Raw genomic sequence first — 23,676 nt, forward strand, 5'->3', positions numbered from 1 at the left:
CATGTGGAGGTCTGGAGCTAACACACTGCTTTGATTCCACATGAACATTTGAATCTTGTCTGTGCTTTTTAGATATGAAATCATGTATTCTAAATAAACATAAGGCAGCAGAATGTACACCCATGCATTCTTGACTGACCTCATGCTTAGTGAAAATACATTTAGAGATATTTCAAAAAATACTTTGAATACTTCAGTATTTTTAAAAGCAAGTACTGTTTCTTGCCCCTGGTGGTTTCATGCATGCTGTTGCAGAGAGCATGCATAATAAAAAATAAGCTGACTCTTCTGTCCAACATTTGTGGACTATTTCCTGGTTTGTATCATCAAATGTGCATCATCTACTTCTTCCTACTCCTCTCTTTAAGATGATCAGAAGTATAACTCTCCTCTCTTTCTCTCTCTTTTCTAGGAGACTTCATTTCACCCAGCTCTGACTTCTACCTCAGACTCTCAGTGGCTGCACTTTTCTCTCCACTCATTTTCTGTAATTTTCATCTTTTCATTATGAATACTTTGGCAGTTTTGCATGTGTCATCAAAGCCGCCATTTTCTCTCCGGCGTTTTCTCAATAAGAGGCTGATTTTTACCTCTTCCTGCTGAAGTTCTGAAAGACATTTTCTGTACAGTTGCCAAAACCAAGGAGACTTTCTGGGCTCAGACTCTTCTCCACTCTTTTTCCTCACTCTACCTCTCTTCGTTTCCCTCTCCTTTCTGACTGATTCACATCCATTTCACCTTTTCTTACTGAAGTTATTTTTCAGATTTTTTTCCTGTTTTCTTTTTGGGCACAAATCAAGAAATCAGCACTGTTTCCCAAACCTTCACCAAATTCCCTCTCCCTGTTGTGAGGGAGATTTACAACAACTCAGCTTCAGAACTGAATCTCTCTTAGTGGTTTTCTTCATCGTCACAAAATGTGGTCTACTTTTCTGGTGGCCGATGAGGAGGGCCGCACGGTGAGTCCTGCAGCTGCAGGAACCGTGGGAGGAGCTGCACCAATGGGGGCGTCTCAGGGTCCGGTCGGTCTGACAAGCCTGATGTCAGGACGCAGTACCTTTGGAGGGAACAAGCGGCGCAGGACGACATCAACAGGACACGCCATGAGTGAGGCGCAGGAGGGGAAGGTAACAGGTTTTCATGTTGTTGGTTTGTGTTCTCTGCTTCCTGTGTGAAAGACTTTTTAAGATGAGGAACAAATCGATCATCTTGCAAACAAAGAAACATCCAATAAGAAAAGAAAAATATCTTTTCAGTTCAGAGAAAGTATTCGTAAGTCTTTTGTTAGAGTCCCTGAAAAGGTGCTGCATGAATGGTCTCAACATTTTTAGGGGAATTCAACGCCAAGCCAGGCAACGCTTCAGAAACTTGGAGGGTGTGTATGGGGCGCCGTTTCCAAAGTTGTGCACACTATAAATAAAAGCAACATTTCTCCACTTTAAGCTGCAAAATGTCAAAAAAAAACATAGTGTGAATTTCCAAAAGACACTTTTTAAAATCAAATTTAGAGCAATATTAATTATTATTTAATATTTATTTTTGTTGTAACAATAAATAAGTTAAAATTACTGTTAAATCTAAACACTAAATATAAATATAAATATGAATGTTAATTATAAATGCTAAATATAATGTTAAATGTTAGATCTAAATGTTAGATGTTAAATAAAAATGTTAAATCTTGCTCTGCAATCCTTAGTAAATCGCTGTAAAATCTAAATGCTAAATATAAATCTAAATGTTAAATATAAATATAATTGCTAAATATAATGTTAAATGTTAGATCTAAATGTTAGATGTTAAATAAAAATGTTAAATGTTGCTCTGCGATCCTCAGTAAATCGCTGTAAAATCTAAATGCTAAATATAAATATTAATCTAAATGTTAAATATAAATCTAAATGTTAAATGTTAGATCTAAATGTTAAATAAAAATGTTAAATGTTGCTCTGCGATCCTTAGTAAATCGCTGTAAAATCCAAATGCTAAATATAAATCTAAATGTTAAATATAAATATAAATATAAATGCTAAATATAATGTTAAATGTTAGATCTAAATGTTAGATGTTAAATAAAAATGTTAAATGTTGCTCTGCGATCCTTAGTAAATCGCTGTAAACTCTAAATGCTAAATATAAATATAAATGTTAAATATAAATATAAATGCTAAATATAATGTTAAATGTTAGATCTAAACGTTAGATGTTAAATAAAAATGTTAAATGTTGCTCTGCGATCCTTAGTAAATCGCTGTAAAATCTAAATGCTAAATATATATATTAATCTAAATGTTAAATATAAATCTAAATGTTAAATGTTAGATCTAAATGTTAAATAAAAATGTTAAATGTTGCTCTGCGATCCTTAGTAAATCGCTGTAAAATCCAAATGCTAAATATAAATATAAATATAAATGTTAAATATAAATATAAATATAAATGCTAAATTTAAATGTTAAATGTTAGATCTAAATGTTAAATAAAAATGTTAAATGTTGCTCTGCGATCCTTAGTTAATCGCTGTAAAATCTAAATGCTAAATATAAATATAAATCTAAATGTTAAATATAAATCTAAATATAAATGCTAAATATGATGTTAAATGTTAGATCTAAATGTTAGATGTTAAATAAAAATGTTAAATGTTGCTCTGCGATCCTTAGTAAATCGCTGTAAAATCTAAATGCTAAATATAAATGTTAATTGTTAAATCTAAATGTTAAATCTAAAAACTATGTTAAATCTACATCTTGATTGTTAAATACAAATGTTAAGTCTAAATGTTAAATGCGATTGGTACTTCCGCTGGGCAGCAGTGGGAATTTGCATATTAGCTAAATATTTATTGCAGAGCAACATTTAACATTTATATTTGAGATTTATATTTAACATTTAACATTTAGATTTAACATTTATATCTAACAGTTATATTTAACATTTAGATTTAACATTCAACATATAGATTTAACATTTATGTTTAACATTCAACATTTAGATTTTACATTTAACATTTATATCTATATTTAGCATTTGGATTTAACAGTGATTTCAACTTAAATATACTTGTCACAACAAAATTAAATGTTCACAAATATTGTTCTAAATGTGATAACAAAATTGACTGAAAAAAATTCAAAGTACATTTTTAAAACATTTAAGAGCTAAATTTAGAGAACTGTTAATGATATTTTCAATGTGCACAACTTTACAAAGGGCGCCCCATAGGTGGGACTGGAAATAACAGAGGGCCTGATCTTCTCCTCTGCTAGTCATGGAGCTACCTCTGTTTGCAGATATGTATGCAGGACTACTATAATAAAGATTGGTAATTTATCTTGCTGTTAATCATCAGATTGGCAATCCATGATCTTTGAATTAAGACATGTAAAAGTTCTGATGTTATTTGACATTAAAAACATAAAGCGGTAAAAGGATTTAAGGAAGTTTTCGAACCACAGGAGTAATCTCTAGGTGTTCAGTAGGGATCTGATTGCTAACATAGCCAGTTTGGACTGCATGCTTTTACTTGACACGACTCACCAACACGCAGCCGCACTTGAACAAATTGTTTCGTGGACCTTCGTGTCCCTCTCTCTGAACTCTAAAGCTTCTTCTTGTCTAAAAACAAGTCTCTCAAAATCGCTTTAGAGAAGTCAGGACCAGACAAAAAGGCCCTTGCTTTCAAAAAATATTCCTACTTTGAACATCTCCACACAGAGGTTGAAGTATAACATCCCACCCACAGATCTGGAGTGCTCTTTGGAGAGTGTTGAAAACATTCAAAACAACAGGCAGAGATGGTTCTTTCCCCTCAGTGTTGTAACATCCTCTCCATCGCTGTAGGATATCTGCTCTCGGCTTTTCTCAACCATCAGGTCCTCAGGATGTAGTAGAGGCAGTGTTATATTATGAGCCATTTCTAATGTTAAAAACCTGCACACAGAGAATGCATGGTTTTTACACGAGCCTGGGAAAGAGTGGACGCTTTTTATTCTAACAGAGTGGATTCGACTGTGTGAAATTACATTTACTTGTGTTGCAGGTCTAGTGTTGTGCACAAATCTAGACATGCAATCTGCTGAAACTGAAATGCACTTTCAATTTAATAACGTTTTTTAATATGTGAAGGCAGATGTGTTCCTGCAGAGCTCTTTCGCTTTTTTATGATCCTTTTTTAAAGTTTTGATTCTACAGATGCTCTTTCAATTGTTTAACCATCAGGGCACTCTTGGGAAATGTAGGAATATTTGTAGTCTTTTAATAAACACTTAAAGAACAGATCAAGCACAGACCTCTGTAACTCAATGTAGCTGAAGTTTGATGTCTTTGAAAGAGAAATCAATCAAATCTATATCTCTTACATTCAGTCATCTAAAGATTTAAATGTTTTAAAGCTCCAGTGAGGAACTTTTTACACGTGTCGATTTTGGTGTAGCCTTTAGACAAAAGGAGCGTGCTTATATTCCCACAGCCCTATATTAAAGGTGACATATCCTGCAAAATTGACTTTTTAATGGTTCTCTACCTGAAATATGTGTCCCTGTCTACAAACCCCCCGAAAATGAAAAGAATCCATTCTGCCCCTGTTCTGATTTCTCCACCTTTCTGTAAATGTGTGCTGAAATGAGCTCTAACAGGAAGTCAGAGCTCGGAGCTTGTTCAGCCCATAGACTGTATAAAATACAACTCAACCCCTCCTCCGTTTTTCATTCCCTGCACACATGTGTGTTAACAAGGAGCTAAGGAGGGAGGCATGCTAGTTGTAGGCTGTCTTAATAAACACAAAGGTCGGTTTGACTCCCCACGTCTGCAGATTTGAAGATCTAGTGGATGATTTGTATTTTTCATGTTAAAGTGCTAGCGCTAGTTAGCATAGCCACATAGCTACATGTTCGTAGCCGTGTACCAAGACACACGTCGACATACTGACAAATAAAACAACAAGAAACACTAAATCTGTGACCAATGGTTCAGAAAGGTCCTGCTGCAGGCGCCTCTCCGTCAGGATCAGATTCTGGATCAGATTCAGAGGGTTGAAGTAACGCGGGTCTGTGAGCAGCCGTGTATATTCAGCCAACATGTAAACATTAGATCAACGTGCTGGAGAGCCGAGGGCACATCCACTTCCTGAGGGGGCGTGGTCAGAGAGCTCATTCTCATTTAAAGGCACAGACACAGAAAACAGCCTGTTCTGAACAGGGCTGAAAAAGAGGGGTTTACAGGCAGACCAAAATCTGATTTCAAGGTGTTTTTTTTAGCTTTAAAGACATGTTTTGGGGACCTCTTAGACCAATATATTTTGAGGAAAAAGAGCGTAATATGTCACCTTTAAGATTTTTGCTTCAGCTGAAACCATTGTCGATCAGTTAGTAAATTACTCATTCATTCATTCATTCATTCATTTACTATAAAGTGCTTCCAAAAAATCATGTGGGAGGATCGGGCTTAAATTGAAGGGAAATGTTAGAACACAAGACCTCATTTTGAAAATGTCCCAGAAATGTGGGAACATAGGGATGACCACTAGATGAACTAGTACCACTCATGTATGTACTCATTTCCCCCCTTTCGTTGTATAAGTTCTGTTTCCTAGTGAAAATGTATTCTGTTGTTTTTTTGACAGCCAGTTGTACCACTCATTGAAAATCTTAGCTGTGGAACATTTGAGCTGCACAATGTTTTGGCAGCTTGAAGCTAAGATTACAGGTTCATTTATTTCTGCAGATCATAAGGATTAAACTGTCAAGGTTGAATGCTAAACGAAAGATTAAGGAGCCGAAATGCAGACTTGAATGAAACAAACAAATAAAAACTTACTTTAAATCAAAGTCAAAAGTTCAACAAAAATCCACACAAGAAACAAATGTAGCAAGACTGAGGGGAAATAAACCAATGAAGTGACAACACAAAGGAGGAAACACAGGGACTAATTACACAGGAGGTAACGAGCGACAGACAGACACAGGTGAAACTCATGAGGGTGCAATCAAGGACAGGAAGTGAAACTGAACGATCTTCAAAATAAAACACAATAGATTTAACTAGAAACACAAGAGATACAACACAAGACATGGATCAGTAGTCAGCAGAGGTGTGGACTTGAGTTACATGACTTGAACTCAAGTCAGACTCGAGTCACAATTTTGATGACTTCGGACTCCACTTGACAATACCATCAAACACTTGGAACTCGACTTGGACTTTGTCATCAATGACTCAGGACTTGACTCGGACTTCAGTCTGATGACTTGAAAAAACTTGAGATTTTGAGCATTAGATGAGTTAAAACTTTCTTCAGTTAAACGAAGACAAAACTGAAATGATTGTTTTTGGAGCCAAGGAAGAAAGGTTAAAGGTTACTGCTCAGCTCCAATCTGCACAGATGAAATGTTCAAACCAAGCCAGAAACCTTGGTGTAGTCTTAGACTCAGACCTTAATTTCAGCTGCCACATTAAGACCATTACAAAGTCAGCCTACTATCACCTTAAGAATATATCAAGGATTAAAGGACTTCTGTCTCAGCAGGATGCAGAAAAACTCATCCATGCATTTATCTTTAGCAGACTAGACTACTGTAACGGGGTCTTTACAGGACTCCCTAAAAAGTCCATCAGACGGCTGCAGCTCATACAGAATGCTGCTGCTCGAGTCCTAACAAGGACCAAAGCAGTAGACCACATCACTCCAGTTCTTAGATCCCTACACTGGCTTCCTGTCTGTCAGAGAATAGACTTTAAAATCCTGCTGATGGTTTATAAAGCACTGAATGCTTTAGGCCCAAAATACATTGCTGATCTGCTGCTACTGTATGAACCACCTCAACCTCTGAGGTCATCAGGTCCTGGTCTGCTTTCAGTCCCTAGAGTCAGAAGGAAACATGGTGAAGCAGCGTTTAGTCATTATGCACCACATATCTGGAACACACTCCCTGAAAGCTGCAGGTCTGCTCCAACTCTCACCTCTTTTAAATCAAAGACTAAGACTTTTTTATTTACCACTGCCTTCCTATCTTAGCTCATTTTAACCCACTTTAAATTAAAATTTTAAATTTACTTTTGATATATTTCTAATTTTCCTTTTCTGTTGTATCATATTTGTCATTTTAATTATCTTCTTTTATGCCTGTCTGAATGTTTTCAATGCTTTTAATGTTTTAATGTAAAGCACATTGAGTTGCCCTCGTGTATGAAATGCGCTATACAAATAAAGCTGCCTTGCCTTGCCTTGCCTTGCCTTGCCTTGCCTTGCCTTGCCTTGCCTTGCCTTGCCTTGCCTTGCCTTGCCTTGCCTTGCCTTGCCTTGCCTTGCCTTGCCTTGCCTTGCCTTAAAATGACTGTACAACGTCTTTAGAAGTTCATTTGTTGTTGCACAGCTTAGCACTCATTATATCCTGAATGCTATGTCAGCACTTTTTCTTTGAGGTTAAGTTCTGTCGCTCGCACTGATCTTATTTGAGGTTTTCTACCTCTTTCAACAAAATGTCAATAAGAGTCAATGTAAACACAGAATGAAGACAATTTCCTCTTTTTCTTTGACTAAGTCTTGTCACACTGGTTTTATTTTATTTAAGAAAATAAAACAATTCAAAATGCATTCATTGTATTTGCCAAATTCAATAGATCGTTACATTGTTAAAATGGCATTTTATTTGGTAAACAGTGCTCATGACTTGTAAGGTCTTGTCTTGTCTTTACTTGACTCGAGACTTTGGATTGAAGACTTGAGACTTACTTGAGACTTGCAAAACAATGACTTTCTCCCACCTCTGGTAGTCAGCAATGAGGAGGACACAAGGATAACTCCTAAAGAGACAGAGAGGGAACAGGGCATGAAGAAAACACAAAACCAAACTACAACATCATCAGCTGGAAAAACTCCTCACAGGAACTTTAAGACTCTAATGATACTGATGCTGTTTTGTGCTCTGTCACCAGATCAAGCTGGCGTTCTTTGTTGCCATCGTTGGCGTGGTCCTGACGGTCCTCGGGGTCGGGACGGAGTTCTGGGTGGAGCTTTCACCCCCGAAGAGTTTCTATAACAACCAGGTGAGATTACAGAATGGGCAACAAGCAAGAGCTTTTAGTCGTGACTCAGTAAGACTCATCGTATATTCAAACCTCCACAACCGGGACTCTAAATGTACTGCATGTTCATGTTTGCATATCTGCTTTCCATTTGAACCTCTTTTATAATCGTGGACACAGCATGGGAGCATAACATTGACTCTCTCTCAGCTGGCTCTGTCAGGATATGTTAGAGAGAGCAACAGATGACATGTTGAGGTTGATTGATGACTTAAAACCAGGCAGATCAGAGATGAATTCAGACATCGGGTGCATTGTTTATGTTCTAGTGTCAGGTTAGATATTAATACATGCAAAAATCTTCTGAGCAAGCTTTAAAGAAAAGCAGATTACAGCAGATAATTCAGTGTTCTGATTTTGAGAGATGCAGGCTCAGGTTCAGGCTGAGATTACTGTATTTGTACCTGCAGGTAGATTTGTTTTGCTGCAAGATGATGACTCCTAGAGCGACATCTAATTACAAAACAACTGTAACAGAATGAAAACAAGAGACCTGGTTAGTAAGATGCTGTTTTCACTGACCCACAGACACATCCAGGAAGTTTTAATCCTACCAGGGTTGTTTTCTCAAGCACGAAAAAGACAGACACAAAAACAAACAGTCCTTCCTTGTGAGAAATGAATTACAGTTTTTAGTGTACACCCTGTGGTGGGTGGAGAAAGAACATTGCTGTTCATTTTGTCCTCAAAGGGAAAAACCTGTTTTGATTCTGGTCTCTCGCAGACGTGTCTGACAGCACACTACGGCCTGTGGAAAGGCTGCACCAAGACCTTGTGGGTGGCTGATATCGACCCCGAGAGAGAGAGCTGTGGACCTGCTGAACTACCCGGAGGTGAGTCAGAGAGGTTTTTACCGACTGGTTGGCTGGATGGCTGTGTAACCTTGATGCCGGCTGACGGCTCTGTGCGAGGGAGGGATGATGATTGACAGGCCTCTCTGGCTGCCTGGACGTTTGATGGAGCACTCGAGCTTGTTGGACAGCTCAGTTTGGAGCAGGGAGTTGGCATGAATGAGTGGTCTACCTGATTTCCTGGCCAGACAAATGATGCTTGGCTCACTGTTTGATGGCTGGCTGGATGAATGCTCTGGCTGACTAACTGCCTGAGTCATTGTTACATTATTGGAGTGAAAAAGCTGCTTTTGGGTCAAGTTAAGACACATCTCTTGTGTGATTGAAGCCTCCTGCTCCTCTGAAATAATACCTGATTTTACAGTTTTGAGCGTTTCAACATTATTATTATTATCTTATATGTTAAGCTCAACACTTTTGGATTAGATTTTACTTTCATTCAGAGTCACATGAAGAGTAAGAGCACTGCTGGGAGGACCAAAAAGGCAATAGACAAAAGATGATTGTATTAACTTTCCAATACTTTAATAAAGACAAATTTATGGGGCGCCGTTGGCCTAGGGGTCTAACACGGGACTTCCACCAGATCTGTGTCTGGTCCGTCTCCGATCCTGAATCAAGGATTCTCCTCCTCCTCCTCTCCTCATCCATGTTGTCTTTCTGGTCCTCTGAAAACCTCTGACCTGTTGACTCCAGGCCTGGCTCCGCTCATCATGACTTTGGTTTGTTGTTGTAGTTAAGTGAAATATGATCTGGTGATAACACAGAGTGTTTTATCCTGAAAATTAACCAGATGTTTTCATTTTGTTGTGGTGAAACCTGACTTCCTGTCCCGCTCCATCTGCTCTGTTGAGATTGATGCGTCGTGCTTCGGAATCCTGCACAAATAGAAGTCTTGTGTATCTGATCCGTTGCGTTCCGACCTGCCGGATCAGAGACGCAGCTGGAAGGCAACGTAGTGGATCCAGTGGAAGTTAACACATTGACTAGAATAGAAACCTATCAGATCCAGTGCCGTGAGGGATCGGAGACAGACCGGACACGGATCTGGTGGAATTTGGCCTTTACACATTTCACCTCTGCCTGTTGACACTGTGGCAAAAATATTTTAGCATACTTAATTTAACTTTTTTGAAGACAGCTTTATTTTAGATTCATGGTTAATGTCTGACCTTTGGCAAGAGAGACAGAAGAGAAGAAGAAAAGGTGCAGACGCAGCAAGGGACATTTAAGGACAAGACAAGCTAGGTTAAAGAAACGTCGATCAGTTTTCAAACAAAATGCAACACGGTATAAGCTTTGGCCATGGTAGAGGATTGGCTGAATGAAAAAGGAAAGGTCAACTAACATTAAAAACTAACAAGGAATTGATGCGTCATGCTCTGGCATCCGGCAAAAATAGAAGTCTTGTGTATCTGATCCGTTGCGTTCCGACCTGCCGGATCAGAGACACAGCTGGAACGCAACGTAGCGGATCCAGAGGAAGTTAACACATTGACTAGAATAGAAACCTATCAGATCCGGTGCCGTGACGGATCAGAGACAGACCGGTGATGGATCTGGTGGTATTTGGCCTTAAGCATGTGCCCTATATACAGAGGCTATAGCCCTCATCGCAGAGGTCATAGGTTTGATTCCAGCCTCAACCATTTACTGCATGTCCTCCCCCACTCTCTACTCCCCACATTTCCTGTCTTTCTTCAGCTGTCCATTAAAGGTGACATGTTACGCTCTTTTTCCTCAAAATATATTGGTCTAAGAGGTCCCCAAAACATGTCTTTAAAGCTCAAAAAAACACTTTGAAATCAGATTCTGGTCTGCCTGTAAACCCCTCTTTTTCAGCCCTGCTCAGAACAGGCTGTTTTCTGTGTCTGTGCCTTTAAATGAGAATGAGCTCTCTGACCACGCCCCCTCAGGAAGTGGGTGTGTCCTCGGCTCTCCAGCACGTAGATCTAATTTTTACATGTTGGCTGAATATACACGGCTGCTCACAGACCCGCGTTACTTCAACCCTCTGAATCTGATCCAGAATCTGACCCTGACGGAGAGGCGCCTGCAGCAGGACCTTTCTGAACCATTGGTCACAGATTTAGTGTTTCTTGTTGTTTTATTTGTCAGTATGTCGACGTGTGTCTTGGTACACAGCTACGAACATGTAGCTATGTGGCTATGCTAACTAGCGCTAGCACTTTTACATGATAAATAAAAATCATCCACTAGATCTTCAAATCTGCAGACGTGAGGAGTAAAACTGACCTTTGTGTTTATTAAGACAGCCTACAACTAGCATGCCTCCCTGCTAAGCTCCTTGTTGGCACACACGTGTGCAGGGAATGAAAAACGGAGGAGGGGTTGAGTTGTATTTTATACAGTCTATGGGCTGAACAAGCTCCGAGCTCTGACTTCCTGTTACAGACCCGATGGCGTTGTGACGTATGAAAAACACTGAAAACTGAAACGGCTGGTTTCAGCACACATTTACAGAAAGGTGGAGAAATCAGAACAGGGGCAGAATGGATTTGTTTCATTTTCGGGGGGTTTGTAGACAGGGACACATATTTCAGGTAGAGAACCTTTTAAAAGTCGATTTTGCATGATATGTCACCTTTAAAGGTGAAAAAGCCAAATTAAAAAAATTTAAAACAGAAAAATGTATGATATTTTCTCCTGCAGAAAAAATAAATGAAAATTGCACGCCCAAATATGGTGTATACTTCTCAGGTTCTCAAGGCACAGCCGGGGGGAGGAGGGTCTCCAGTTCGGGGAGCTTGGAATCTCATCTCTGCTTTTTGCAGACGATGTGGTTCTGTTGGCTTCCTCGAGCGGGGACCTCCAGCGGGCATTGGGGCGGTTTGCAGCTGAGTGCGAAGCGGCCGGGATGAGAGTTAGCACCTCCAAGTCTGAGGCCATGGTTCTCTGCCGGAAAACGGTGGATTGCTCTCTCTCGGTGCGGAGTGAGACTTTGCTCCAAGTGGGGGAGTTTAAGTATCTCGGGGTCTTGTTCGCGATTGGGGGTAAAATGGAGCGTGAGATCCACAGGCGGATTGGTGCGGCGTCAGCAGTGATGCGGACGTTGTATCGGACCATTGTGGTGAAGAGGGAGCTGAGCCGGAAGGTAAATCTTTCGATTTACCAGTCGGTCTACGTTCCAACCCTCACCTATGGTCATGAGCTGTGGGTCATGACCGAAAGGATAAGATCGCGGATACAAGCGGCTGAAATGAGTTTTCTGCAAAGGGTGTCTGGGCTCGGCCTTAGAGATAGGGTCAGGAGCTCGGACATCCGGAGGGAGCTAGAGCCGCTGCTCCTCCGTGTCGAAAGGAGTCAGCTGAGGTAGTTCGGGCATCTGATAAGGATGCTTCCCGGACGCCTCCCTTTAGAGGTGTTCCGGGCACGTCCAACTGGGAGAAGGCCCCGGGGTGGACCCAGAATGCGGTGGAGGGATTATATCTCCCGCCTGGTCTGGGAACGCCTCGGGATTCCCCAGGAGGAGCTGGAAAGTGTCGCCGGGGAGAGGGATGTCTGGGTCAATTTGCTTGGACTGCTACCCCCGCGACCCGACCCCGGATAAGCGGAAGAAAATGGATGGATGGATGGATGGAATTCTTAAAAAAACAGGAAAATGTTTGAATTTAAAAGTAAAAAAAATGCAGGAAAAACAACCAAATGTAGAATTATTGTAGATGCAGATTATTAGAGGAAATAAAGGAGATAATGTAGAGCTGTTCTTTCAGCTGAGGCGGTGCAGTATCCAGTCGCAGTGATTTAAGTTTTGCTGTAACAGGTGAAATGGAGTCAGTAAATGGAAAGAGTGCAGCAGCCGTGGGTTGAAAATTACATCTGGTTGTCTAAGTGGACTGTTTTTGATGGAGTGTGGCAAGAGATTATTAAAGCTATTTGCAGTTTTGCTCCCCTGTTGCATGACTCACCTGGATGAATTCCCTTTTTGAAGAATGACTCACCTAAAAAGCAAAATAGAGACAGACTGAGAAAAGTCCACCTGGAGCTCTGTGTGTGTTCATCATCAGCGCCAGACAGGGTACCTGTTTGATTTTCATCAAAACAAGAGATGAATTATCTCGGGGTAAGTGCGGGCAGAGAGGTTCAGGAGGATGGAGTACTGCACTGTGGGCTGAGACTTCCTAACTTCCAACCTGAGTGAAGGCACACTGCTGATAGCACGTTAACCGTCCTAACTACATGACACCTTATGCATGTGAGCAATATGGGGATAGTTATTAAACCAAATGCAATTAACTGTTAATGCTCTAATAGACGAGTGTTATCATTAGTCTCGATCTCTGATCTTACAAACACAAGTGCACAGCCGACCACTTCACAACACCCTGCTGGAGCTCTGCAGGAGCTCTCCAGGGACACACGGGGCAACAGGCGAAAACATACACCGACTACTAGTGTCCGATTACAGCTGGGGCATAAAGTAACACCACTGTCCAGCATGAGCCTCATTTTTCAGCCCTGGAGTTTTCCACTTGGTTCCAATTAGCTTACTTCCTTAAATATAGCCACTGGACTTCCAGAAATGCAGCAAAGCATGTAGTTAACCTTTAGAAGGATAGCAGTAAAAGACATGAGATATGTATCTGTCTGAATGGATTGAGCTGTGCACATGTTGTGTAGAGAGAAATGTGCTGCAGAGACCAAAACCCTTTTTTTTCTCTACTACTATACTATACTATAGCATGTAGGTAACTTTACTGATTTGATTGCATTTCAGCATCAACATGACAAATGCTCTTGTCTTAATGGATTGAGCTCTTCACATGTTTTTGATTCCAGGGAGTTGAAAGTCCAATTATCGTGTGACTGAACCCTTCACATTATTGGTTATGTATATAAATATTTACTCCTCTATAGTCCTCATGAAAAGAGAGAAATGTGCTGCAGACACCCAACCCTTTTATTTCCATTTGAACAGTTAGTAAACCTGCTTAACTCTGCTGTAAAGTCAATTTAATATGGGCCCTGATGGGAACTGTCTCACTTTTGAAGCAGCCCTCTAGTGGCCATTTGAGGAAGTGCAGTTTTTTTGCACTTTCTGCTTTGGTTGTAATTTGTTGCTGCTTTAATTTTCTACATAAATATCTTCCTAAATATACTCATTGGACTCTGTGCTATATCATGTTGGTAACTTTATTGATTTAAGCGTGCTCAGAGATGCATTTCAGTCTCAACATGACACACGCTCTTGTCTTCATGGATTGAGCTCTGCACATGTTTTGTATTCCAGGGAGTTGAAAGTCCAATTATCGGGCGACTGAACCCCTCAAGTTATTGGTTATTTATAAACAACATATACTCCTCTATACTTATTGTGTAGAGAGAAATGTGCTGCAGACACCCAACCCTTTTTTTTCCTTTTAACTAGTTAGTAACCCTGCTTAATTCTGCTGCAAATTCATTTTAACATGGGCCCTTATGGGAACTGACTCACTTTTGAAGCAGCCATCTAGTGGCCATATGAGGAAGTGCATTTTTTTGCACTTTCTGCTTTGGTTTTAATTTGTTGCTGCTTTAATTTTCTACATCAATATCTTCCTAAATATACTCATTGGACTCTGTGTTATATCATGTTGGTAACTTTATTGATTTAAGCGTGCTCAGAGATGCATTTCAGTCTCAACATGACACACGCTCTTGTCTTCATGGATTGAGCTCTGCACATTTTTTGTATTCCAGGGAGTTGAAAGTCCAATTATTGTGTGACTGAATCCCTCATGTTATTGGTTATTTATAAACAACATATACTCCTCTATAGTTATTGTGTAGAGAGAAATGTGCTGCAGACACCCAACCCTTTTTTTTCCTTTTAACTAGTTAGTAACCCTGCTTAATTCTGCTGCAAATTCATTTTAACATGGGCCCTGATGGGAACTGTCTCACTTTTGAAGCAGCCCTCTAGTGGCCATTTGAGGAAGTGCAGTTTTTTTGCACTTTCTGCTTTGGTTTTTAATTTGTTGCTGCTTTAATTTTCTGCATAAATATCTTCCTAAATATACTCATTGGACTCTGTGCTATATCATGTAGGTAACTTTATTGATTTAAGCGTGCTCAGAGATGTATTTCAGTATCAACATGACACATGCTCTTGTCTTCATGGATTGAGCTCTGCACATGTTATGTATTCCAGGGAGTTGAAAGTCCAATTATTGTGTGACTGAATCCATGTTATTGTTATATGTAAAAACATATACTCCTCTATAGTTATTGTGTAGAGAGAAATGTGCTGCAGACACCCAACCCTTTTTTTCCCCTTTTAACTAGTTAGTAACCCTGCTTAATTCTGCTGCAAATTAATTTTAACATGGGCCCTTATGGGAACTGACTCACTTTTGAAGCAGCCCTCTAGTGGCCATTTGAGGAAGTGCAGTTTTTTGCACTTTCTGCTTTGGGTTTTAATTTGTTGCTGCTTTAATTTTCTACATCAATATCTTCCTAAATATACTCATTGGACTCTGTGTTATATCATGTTGGTAACTTTATTGATTTAAGCGTGCTCAGAGATGCATTCCAGTATCAACATGACACACGCTCTTGTCTTCATTGATTGAGCTCTGCACATGTTTTGTATTCCAGGGAGTTGAAAGTCCAATTATCAGGCGACTGAATCCCTCATGTTATTGGTTATTTATAAACAACATATACCCCTCTATAGTAATTGTGTAGAGAGAAATGTGCTGCAGACAACCAACCCTTTTTTTCCCCTTTTAACTAGTTAGTAACCCTGCTTAATTCTGCTGCAAATTCAATTTAACATGGGCCCTGGTGGGAACTGTCTCACTTTTGAAGCAGCCCTCTAGTGGCCATTTGAGGAAGTGCATTTTTTTGCACTTTCTGCTTTGGTTGTAATTTGTTGCTGCTTTAATTTTCTACATCAATATCTTCCTAAATATCCTCATTGGACTCTGTGCTATATCATGTTGGTAACTTTATTGATTTAAGCGTGCTCAGAGATGCATTCCAGTATCAACATGACACACGCTCTTGTCTTCATGGATTGAGCTCTGCACATGTTTTGTATTCCAGGGAGTTGAAAGTCCAATTACCGCCTAGCTGACCAGTTACAGACCTCTTTTTTGTTGATGAGATGTGAGTGCAGCTCCTCAGCAGAATCACTGATTTAACCCTGCTATCTGTTGGGGGAAAAACAACAACCGTGAACACCGTGAGGATTTGCCTTTGATCACACTAATTAAGAGTGATGTGTGTGCGTGATTGGCTTGCTTGTGTGGGGGGGAAAAGATAGAGGTGTCACATTCTGTTTTACGGCCAAACTCCAATTACTGTAACGCACTATCAGGACAGCAGAAGACTAATTGTGGAGGAAGCATCGGATTGTCACCTTGAGCTTGTCATTGACGTTCACGGCTGATTATGCTTGATGGAGAATTATTGGAGCTAAAGCATAAAGGACAGAGAGAGAGATGTTGCTCCTTGAATTTCAATAAGATGTTCATCCTGATTGTGCACAGCCACAGCAGATTACCTGTTCGTGTGTGTCCCTCCTGTTTACAGTTTCTCTCCCTGCGTGTTGTTGCTCCTGCAGAATCAAACTGCACCTACTTCAAGTTTTTCACCACAGGGGAAAACACTGTGCTGTTCCAGAAGACAACGAAAAAGAGTGAGTCACACACCTCTTTCGGCTCTCTTGGCCTTTCAGTCCCACTTTATCTGCCCACTCCTTTCCTTCTCTATCCCTTTTTCTTCTCCTCTCCATCTCGCCCTCCCTGCCCCTTCATCTTTCTCTCCTTCTCCTTCACTCCTCTGTCCGTCTTCTGTCTATCCTTCATAATTCCCTTTCTCTCGAATCTTCCCTCACCTGCTTGCAGCGCTCTTTCAGGTTGGCCATTGTCTGCTTTGTGAGTGTTTTGAAATCTATTCCGCCTACGCTGCGTTCAAGTGTCTCTAAGCTGCAATCTAACCTCTCATTTCCCTGGCAGCTTCATAATGTATTAAGATCACAGAGTGCCGTACACTGAATGAGGAGAGACAGATGTATGTTAGCATCTCCTTGTTCACTGGTGTCAAATCACCGTCACACTTCTGGCATCAATGCAGGGATTTAACAACAGGCCTGAGCTGACAATGATAAATCTGCTGTTGAAGATGTTACTCATCTTGGCTCCTTTGGCCTGCGCTTTAATGTATCCCTTGAACATTCCCAGTTTGTTGCCTTAAACTAACCCAACAGACCATCTTACACTAACCAAGTGTTAAACAGGCATACAATGTCCTTTAAACTGATGCTAATGGTACTTTAATGCAACGTTTTCTTTGTAAATGATCAACTACTGCATTGTGTGCAGATATTGTATTAAGTTGCATTGAAACCTGAGTCATGTCAACTGTTTCTAGGTCATACTGCATAGAGGTAACAGGTAAAACCCAAATAAACACCTTTGATTTACCTCGCCTGGCTGGTTCAAATACCAGAAGGTGTTCCCAGTATCATGAGTGTGGTTGTACAGGACCTTCTCCTCCTCTCTCTCTCTCAGATCTGAATGTAGCGGCAGCCATGTTGACCTTGTTCAGCCTGTTCCTCATGGTGATGGGGGCCACCTGTATCACCATGTCCCTCAGTAAGGAGATCATGTTCTTCCTCAAGCCGGCCTCATTCTGCTTCATCCTGTCAGGTCAGTAGAGGCTGCATACCAAAGTCATCTCCTGTGGTTTCAGCTGAACAAGGTTTTAAAACAAAACCACCATCTCCTCCTCAGGTGTCATGGTGCTGCTCTCTCTGATGGTTTTCCACCAGTCCGTCCTGGCTTTCCTGGCCAGCGACCACACGGTCCCTCTCCACCACGAGCTCTCCTGGTCGGTTACCTGTATCGGGTGTGCGGGGGCGGTCCTCATCGTGGGCGGGATCCTCTTCCTGCTGCTGGCTCTGCCCTTCAGCCCCTGGCAGAGGTGTCTCCCTCAGAAGGACGGCAGCAGCTAGTGGCCCGGAGGTGGTGTTGCACTTTTTCTGCCCTTTTCTGTTTGTGAGGAGGGAGGGTGCAGAGGGGCGAGGAGGTTTCCCAAAGATGTCTAAGCATTTAAACAACTTTTTCTGAATTAGAGAAATACCAAGGAGCCTTTCAGTAATGGCTTCAAAAAGTTAGAATGAATGGATGCTGGTTTAGCTTGATGGTTAAATCCTGCCCCCCTAGTTCCTGGTTTGTGTTCATATCAAATCCTCTGCCCCTTTCTGCATGTTATCCCCCAACCTCTCTCCCCTGTTTCCCTTGTATCATCTTAATTAAGACATAAAAGCCCCCTGAAAGGTCTTACAGAAAGATTGAATCCTGTGAGCCTGTCATTTGCAAAATTAAGCACTTTTAATTGAGCCCATTTGACCTGAAAGAGTACAAAGGAGCCACAATGATATGCACCCCCAAAATATGTTAAGATATGACCCAGGTGTGAAAACACTTCAACTCTCTTTAAATGCTCAGCTGTGTTTGGGAAACACTCCTGTATTGTCTTACTAATAATCCTGCAGGGTTTGGAGGCAATTTACTGTTCATTCAATAAATTCAATAGGAACTGTTCATATGATGCTAGTGTTTTCAAAAAACATTCACTGTCTCCTCTTTTATATAAACTCACTGACAATCAATAACAGCTAAAAGCGATGCAGGGAGAGATTTCAGATGTAAGGGACTGTGTCCACTAACAGCAGTTTTTGTTTGGTAGCAGTTCAGTATTTTCTGTGCTCAAAGCTCAAAAATGCTGTGTGTTAGCTTTGTTTTGTTGATACGCTCTCAATAGTCAAACTTTTGGGACACACTACTTCATTTCCGACCAATCAAAATAAAGGAGGGGCGGGACTTCTGATATCAACTTTGTCAACAAAAGAATGGCAGAGTTGTTTATAGAGGAAAAACTTACCACTCTTGTTTTTTCAAGGTACAATTTTCAGGTCTCGAGCTGCTGCTAATGCTACGACATGATTTCTGTCAGTGATTTTTACGTTTTCCTCATGTTATGCCATTGAATGAAAGCAATTTGAAGCATACAGAGCATTGAAAACAGACGTTATGGCCACTACTGAAGCAGGTTGGCAACTTTTGTAAGCTAACAACAAAAAAAGCTGATTGATACTTCTCCTTCACATCAACGGCGTAGCCTACGCCGGAGGTCCGCGTAGCTCCCGTACCTACGCAGAGGCCTACGCACGTAGCGGACGTGCACCTCCTCCAAAATGTAACTACGCGCATAATTGACACGGACTGCAAGCCTTGTGATTGGTCCACTCAGTGGCATTGTGTTTCTCGTATTTACAGCACTTCCGGGATCCCCGCTCAACGGCCGCACATTGGCCGTGTATTTCATCTCCTCCTCTCTATTCCTCATGTAATCATGTCTGCATAATAAACAGCAACATGTATCAGCTGTAGATTAACGTAACACGCTCTGAATCGCTGCAGAAAAGTAAACAGAGATCGTAGCGGGTGCGGGAGCAGGCGGAGAATTGCACGACACGGACACATCGACTCATGTCTGCGTCAGAAGTATAAATCAGCCTTAAGTGCTCTATCGTGTTTGTGGAAACTGCCAGTGCAACAAAAAGGACACAGACCCTCAGTTGTATGCTTGAAGGCTAACAAACATATTCAATAAACCATTTTGAGAACTAATGAATGCTAACATGTTTATACGGAGGGCTGAATAAGCTAACTGTAGCTCCAAATCTGGAGGTTAAAGAGTTAAAGTTTTATATTTGTGTCATATTTACTGCGTGAAATCAAACCAACCTTTTAGAACTAAATCAACCTGAACACTGTCGTCTGTAGGCTGGTGATTAGCCGTCTGCTCAGGTAACAAGATGACTTCTCTATAAACAACAGTTCATTGACCTCCAATCTAAGAACCTTGCAGGGAAACTTTATTTTTCTTTGTCATGCGTGGAAAAAAATGTTTTGTTTTCTCAATGTATGTCTTTGTTGGATGTTTTGTTCTTCATCAGTAGTCATGGATGTAGACATCAGAAAAAAAAAACCATGTCGTCCATATGTATGTGACAGGGCTGTAATTATGTTGTGGTACAGATACATGAGATTATTTTAGTTTGTTTCACACTGTAACTTATGTGAGATGAGAACCACGATGAACACAACTTGACTTTTTATCATTTTCAGATTCACGCACTGTACAGAAGAAATAGCAGACATTAAAAGGAGAATGAGTGTGTGTGTGTGTGTGTGTGTGTGTGTGTGTGTGTGTGTGTGTGTGTTTGAAGTATAGGGCTACACTTAATTGTTTGACAAGCAGAAATAAGAAGCAGATTTATAGTAGAGCAGAAAGTACACAGCGTTAAATCAGAGTGTTCGATGCTGTCATGTTTCTACCTTCTGTGTTTTTCTGGATGATTTATGTTGAAACAAACTGCTTCCTGTGCCTGTTCAGAGAGTGAACCCGTCTCTGCAATTTTTTTTTTTTTTTTTTGTTGAACTGAATCAATTGAGTATGAATGACTTCATTTTATTATTAAACATGACATGAATATTTAATGTTTCCCTCCCTCTCTCAGGTCCCATTTCTCTCTTTTCATGCACTCTCGACACGTTCTCAGCTTTCAGTCGCTGCCTCCTCTACAGCTGCTTTTCTGAACCAGACCACTTTACACCTCATTGTCAGAATGACTGTGTTAACCAGCCGCATTTAACCTGCCCCCACTGGGTTCCTGCAGGAAATGCATCAGTTTGAAATGTAAAGCATTAAAAGTCTTACATTAATTGATTACAAAAATGAATCCCAATTAATCTTAGTTCAGTCAGACAACTCATGTTTACTTAAAGCTGGGGTTGGTAATCAGATTTAGATACACTTTTTGTTATAATGGTTAAAATGATCTTTATGTCCTGATGGTAATCAATACATGATGTGTTCCTAAAAAAGAGTGAAATAAAACTGCTATCTACAGCCTGAGTAAACCTGAGAAAACACTAACCAATCACCGTTTTTTGGCTCCCCAAATTTTAAACCAATCAAATCCCGCCCAGCCGTTCTGCCCTCCTCCTGCGTTCACTCCTCCGAGTCCCCGTCTCCTGCCTCTGCTTCCCCTGACTCTATTTACTGCCCCTCTCGCTCGTCCTCGGGCCTGTCCCCTCTGACCTGATGAGGTGCTTTGCTCAGGACTGTAGTCCGGATCAGAGTCTAAAAAGCTCTCACCAACAAGCAGAATAATTAATGACGTTCAGTAAGTCCTACAGAAAATATATATTTATTGTAGCGTCCGTCCGGACGCTGTAGTGATGACGAGCCGATTCGTGAACACGTTGAGTTTTAATAACCGGTCACTGTCGGCCGTGATCACGCCAACCAACAAAACAACAATCAATGTTTGAATGAATGAAGAACTTCTCCTCTTGTCTCTCCTCTCTCCCACTCGCACACTCTACACCTCTCCTGATGCCTTCACTGACTGTCAACACTGTAGGAATTAAGAACATCTACACTGAACAGGTTTAACAAACAGTAGAGCTGTTACAGTATTATATATGTGTTATAACTTTTCTCCTGATATCGTGTCACCAGTACAACTGGATAATGCTAGCATGATAGTTGTGAGTACTAACAGCAGCCATGTTTGTTTGTGTTTTTAACTTTCACTAGGATAATGTTTTGGTGAGGACCGGTTTTGAATCAGTCACCATCATATGGTCGAGAATCAGCGGCGCTCGTGCATAGGGGGGGGGCGTCGTTTTGGAGGAGCTCTGAGGGAGGAGGGGAGGGGTTAGACGGAGTCATGAGGAAAAGCTACATTCAAATTCATGCCGGTTTTCCGAGACTACCAACCCTAGCTTTAAGAAAAAGTTTATTGCAGCATACAGTATTGTTTTTGGCCTGTGGGCTCCGAACCTCATTACTCCTCATAGATTATTTAAATGCATACATTTAGGAGCAATGAGATAGGACTAATCCCCCTTGGAGCCCGCAGGTGGATGCCGGGGAAGAGGTGGGTACAAAGTTTTCACACAGCGCTGAGCAGGACAGCAGGAGCACTTGCAAAGCAGAGGCAGAGACGGGGAGACTTGCAGCTTAAAAAGACCGCCAATGAGAGGATGTTGAGATCAGCTGATAGAGAGGATGATGACGTGTCAGTATGAATGAGTGCAGCTCGAGTTGTCTGCCTGAACTAGCTTGCAGGCGGCGCTCCATTAGAGGCTGTGATTTATTAGGATTAAACGAAAAGAAAGCTATAGCAGCCAAAATCATTTATTCAGGTTTTGGGGTGGGTAGATGCGTAAGTACTAAAAACTGCAGTTCATTGAGGATCTGCCTGAGGCTGGCTCCAGAAGCCACATACACAACAATTCAAAAAAGCCAATATTTACAGCAGAAGTAAACATGTTTACAACCTGGTACAAAAGACGAGTGTAGTCTGGATAGCTCATTTCTTGATCGGCACACACTGTACGGGGGGTGAATTTTTACATAACACTGCAATTTTGAAGATTTCAAGATTGCAAGTTTTCCATTACGAGAGGCACAGCTGACTTTATTGACAGGCGGTAACACTGTAGCTGTTGGCAAGGAGGCTCAAAGCCCGCCTCTTTACCTCACTCGACAGCAGCAATATGGCTCCCGCCTACGATTTGCCTGAAAACAGCGCTTTAAAAACAGATGGATGGATGCCATTATTTATACAGTCTATGGAAAGCCACTAAGATTTCAAGTGGGATCCAAACCACTCTGGCCACCCCTGCCGCCAACCAGAGCCCCTCGTTCTCACTGTACACACCACTACGCATACAAAGGCACCCATTAATCAACATTATGCGTGCAAACACAGGCGCACTCAAACAATCAGGCTTGCACTTTGCACAGTTTTAGTGAGATGTTGTCACACAGCCTATCTTGAACATATAACGTATGCTTGGACAATGAATGGCTTACCCAGTGCAACAGATGGTGCACAAAGAAGCTCACTATCTTCTCAAGTGGCGGCTTTTTAAAGCTAGATCAATGCATAAACTACGACTCCATGTGCTGTGAATGACTCAACCAGGAGATGTGACCCATGAGTTTATAATTATGCAGGGACAGATGTTTCATGATGGGAATCTGGGGATTAAAAATGCTAATTTTTTTTGAGGGGGGGGTTTCACAGGAAATAGAGACTCCAGTTTGCTGTGTACTTCTTATACTTCACTGATAAGCACTAAGGACCCAAATACACGGTTTGCAGAAAACGGCTCTTTATTTCAATACGAAACAAAACAAGGTTCTAACAAAAAATCCCAGCAGTGAGCTGGAAAACTACCACAAAGTAATAAAACTCAAAACTCAAAACTCAGAACTCAAAACTCAACCTGAAGGAAGAACAAAGAAACAGACTTGAAACTGGAGACACCGACTGGAGGCACATTCACGACAGACGAGAAATGATGATCTGGCACAGGACAGGGGAAGACGCAGACTTTTAAAAAGGAGGTAATGGGGCACAGGTGGAAACAATGAGGGGCGGGGACGACAATCCCAACAGGAGAAACACCAGGACCGGAAGTGAAGTTGCCTGAAACGAGAGGAGAGACATGACTGAAGTGGACATGACAAACATGACAGACAAGAATGAAGTAAAAAAGTGCAAAATTAACATAACTGACGAGACATGACACATTATGACCCACTCTGTTGTTTTCTGCCGCTCAGGAAGATCTTACTGATCTCACTTTCTCCACTCTGAGTCTACATCACAGCTTCTAATCATTATTGAATGTTTTTCAAGAGCTAA

The 23,676-nt window shown here is 41.0% G+C and overlaps 1 protein-coding gene across 1 annotated transcript; it reads left to right on the forward strand.

Annotated features, from left to right (window-relative positions):
* Positions 1–917: 917 nt before the first annotated feature.
* LOC117827642 (voltage-dependent calcium channel gamma-6 subunit-like) lies at positions 918–18,380 on the forward strand. The gene is made up of 6 exons (XM_034704266.1): positions 918–1,127; positions 7,936–8,046; positions 8,810–8,918; positions 16,504–16,578; positions 17,453–17,590; positions 17,675–18,380. Exons 1-6 carry the CDS (start codon positions 918–920, stop codon positions 17,893–17,895), a joined length of 864 nt encoding a protein of 287 aa, XP_034560157.1. The 3' UTR covers positions 17,896–18,380.
* The last annotated feature ends 5,296 nt before the right edge of the window (positions 18,381–23,676 follow it).

The sequence above is a fragment of the Notolabrus celidotus genome, chromosome 16, assembly GCF_009762535.1.
Source record: "Notolabrus celidotus isolate fNotCel1 chromosome 16, fNotCel1.pri, whole genome shotgun sequence".
Classification (NCBI taxonomy): domain Eukaryota; kingdom Metazoa; phylum Chordata; class Actinopteri; order Labriformes; family Labridae; genus Notolabrus; species Notolabrus celidotus.

What these genes read in the sequence shown, in the direction of transcription:
- LOC117827642 (XM_034704266.1), top strand. Translation starts at nt 918, where the DNA reads ATGTGGTCTACTTTTCTGGTGGCCGATGAGGAGGGCCGCACGGTGAGT. An exon ending in ACCTGCTGAACTACCCGGAG is followed by an intron (nt 8,919 to 16,503) that starts GTGAGTCAGAGA and finishes TTGCTCCTGCAG; the next exon opens with AATCAAACTGCACCTACTTC. An exon ending in ATTCTGCTTCATCCTGTCAG is followed by an intron (nt 17,591 to 17,674) that starts GTCAGTAGAGGC and finishes TCTCCTCCTCAG; the next exon opens with GTGTCATGGTGCTGCTCTCT.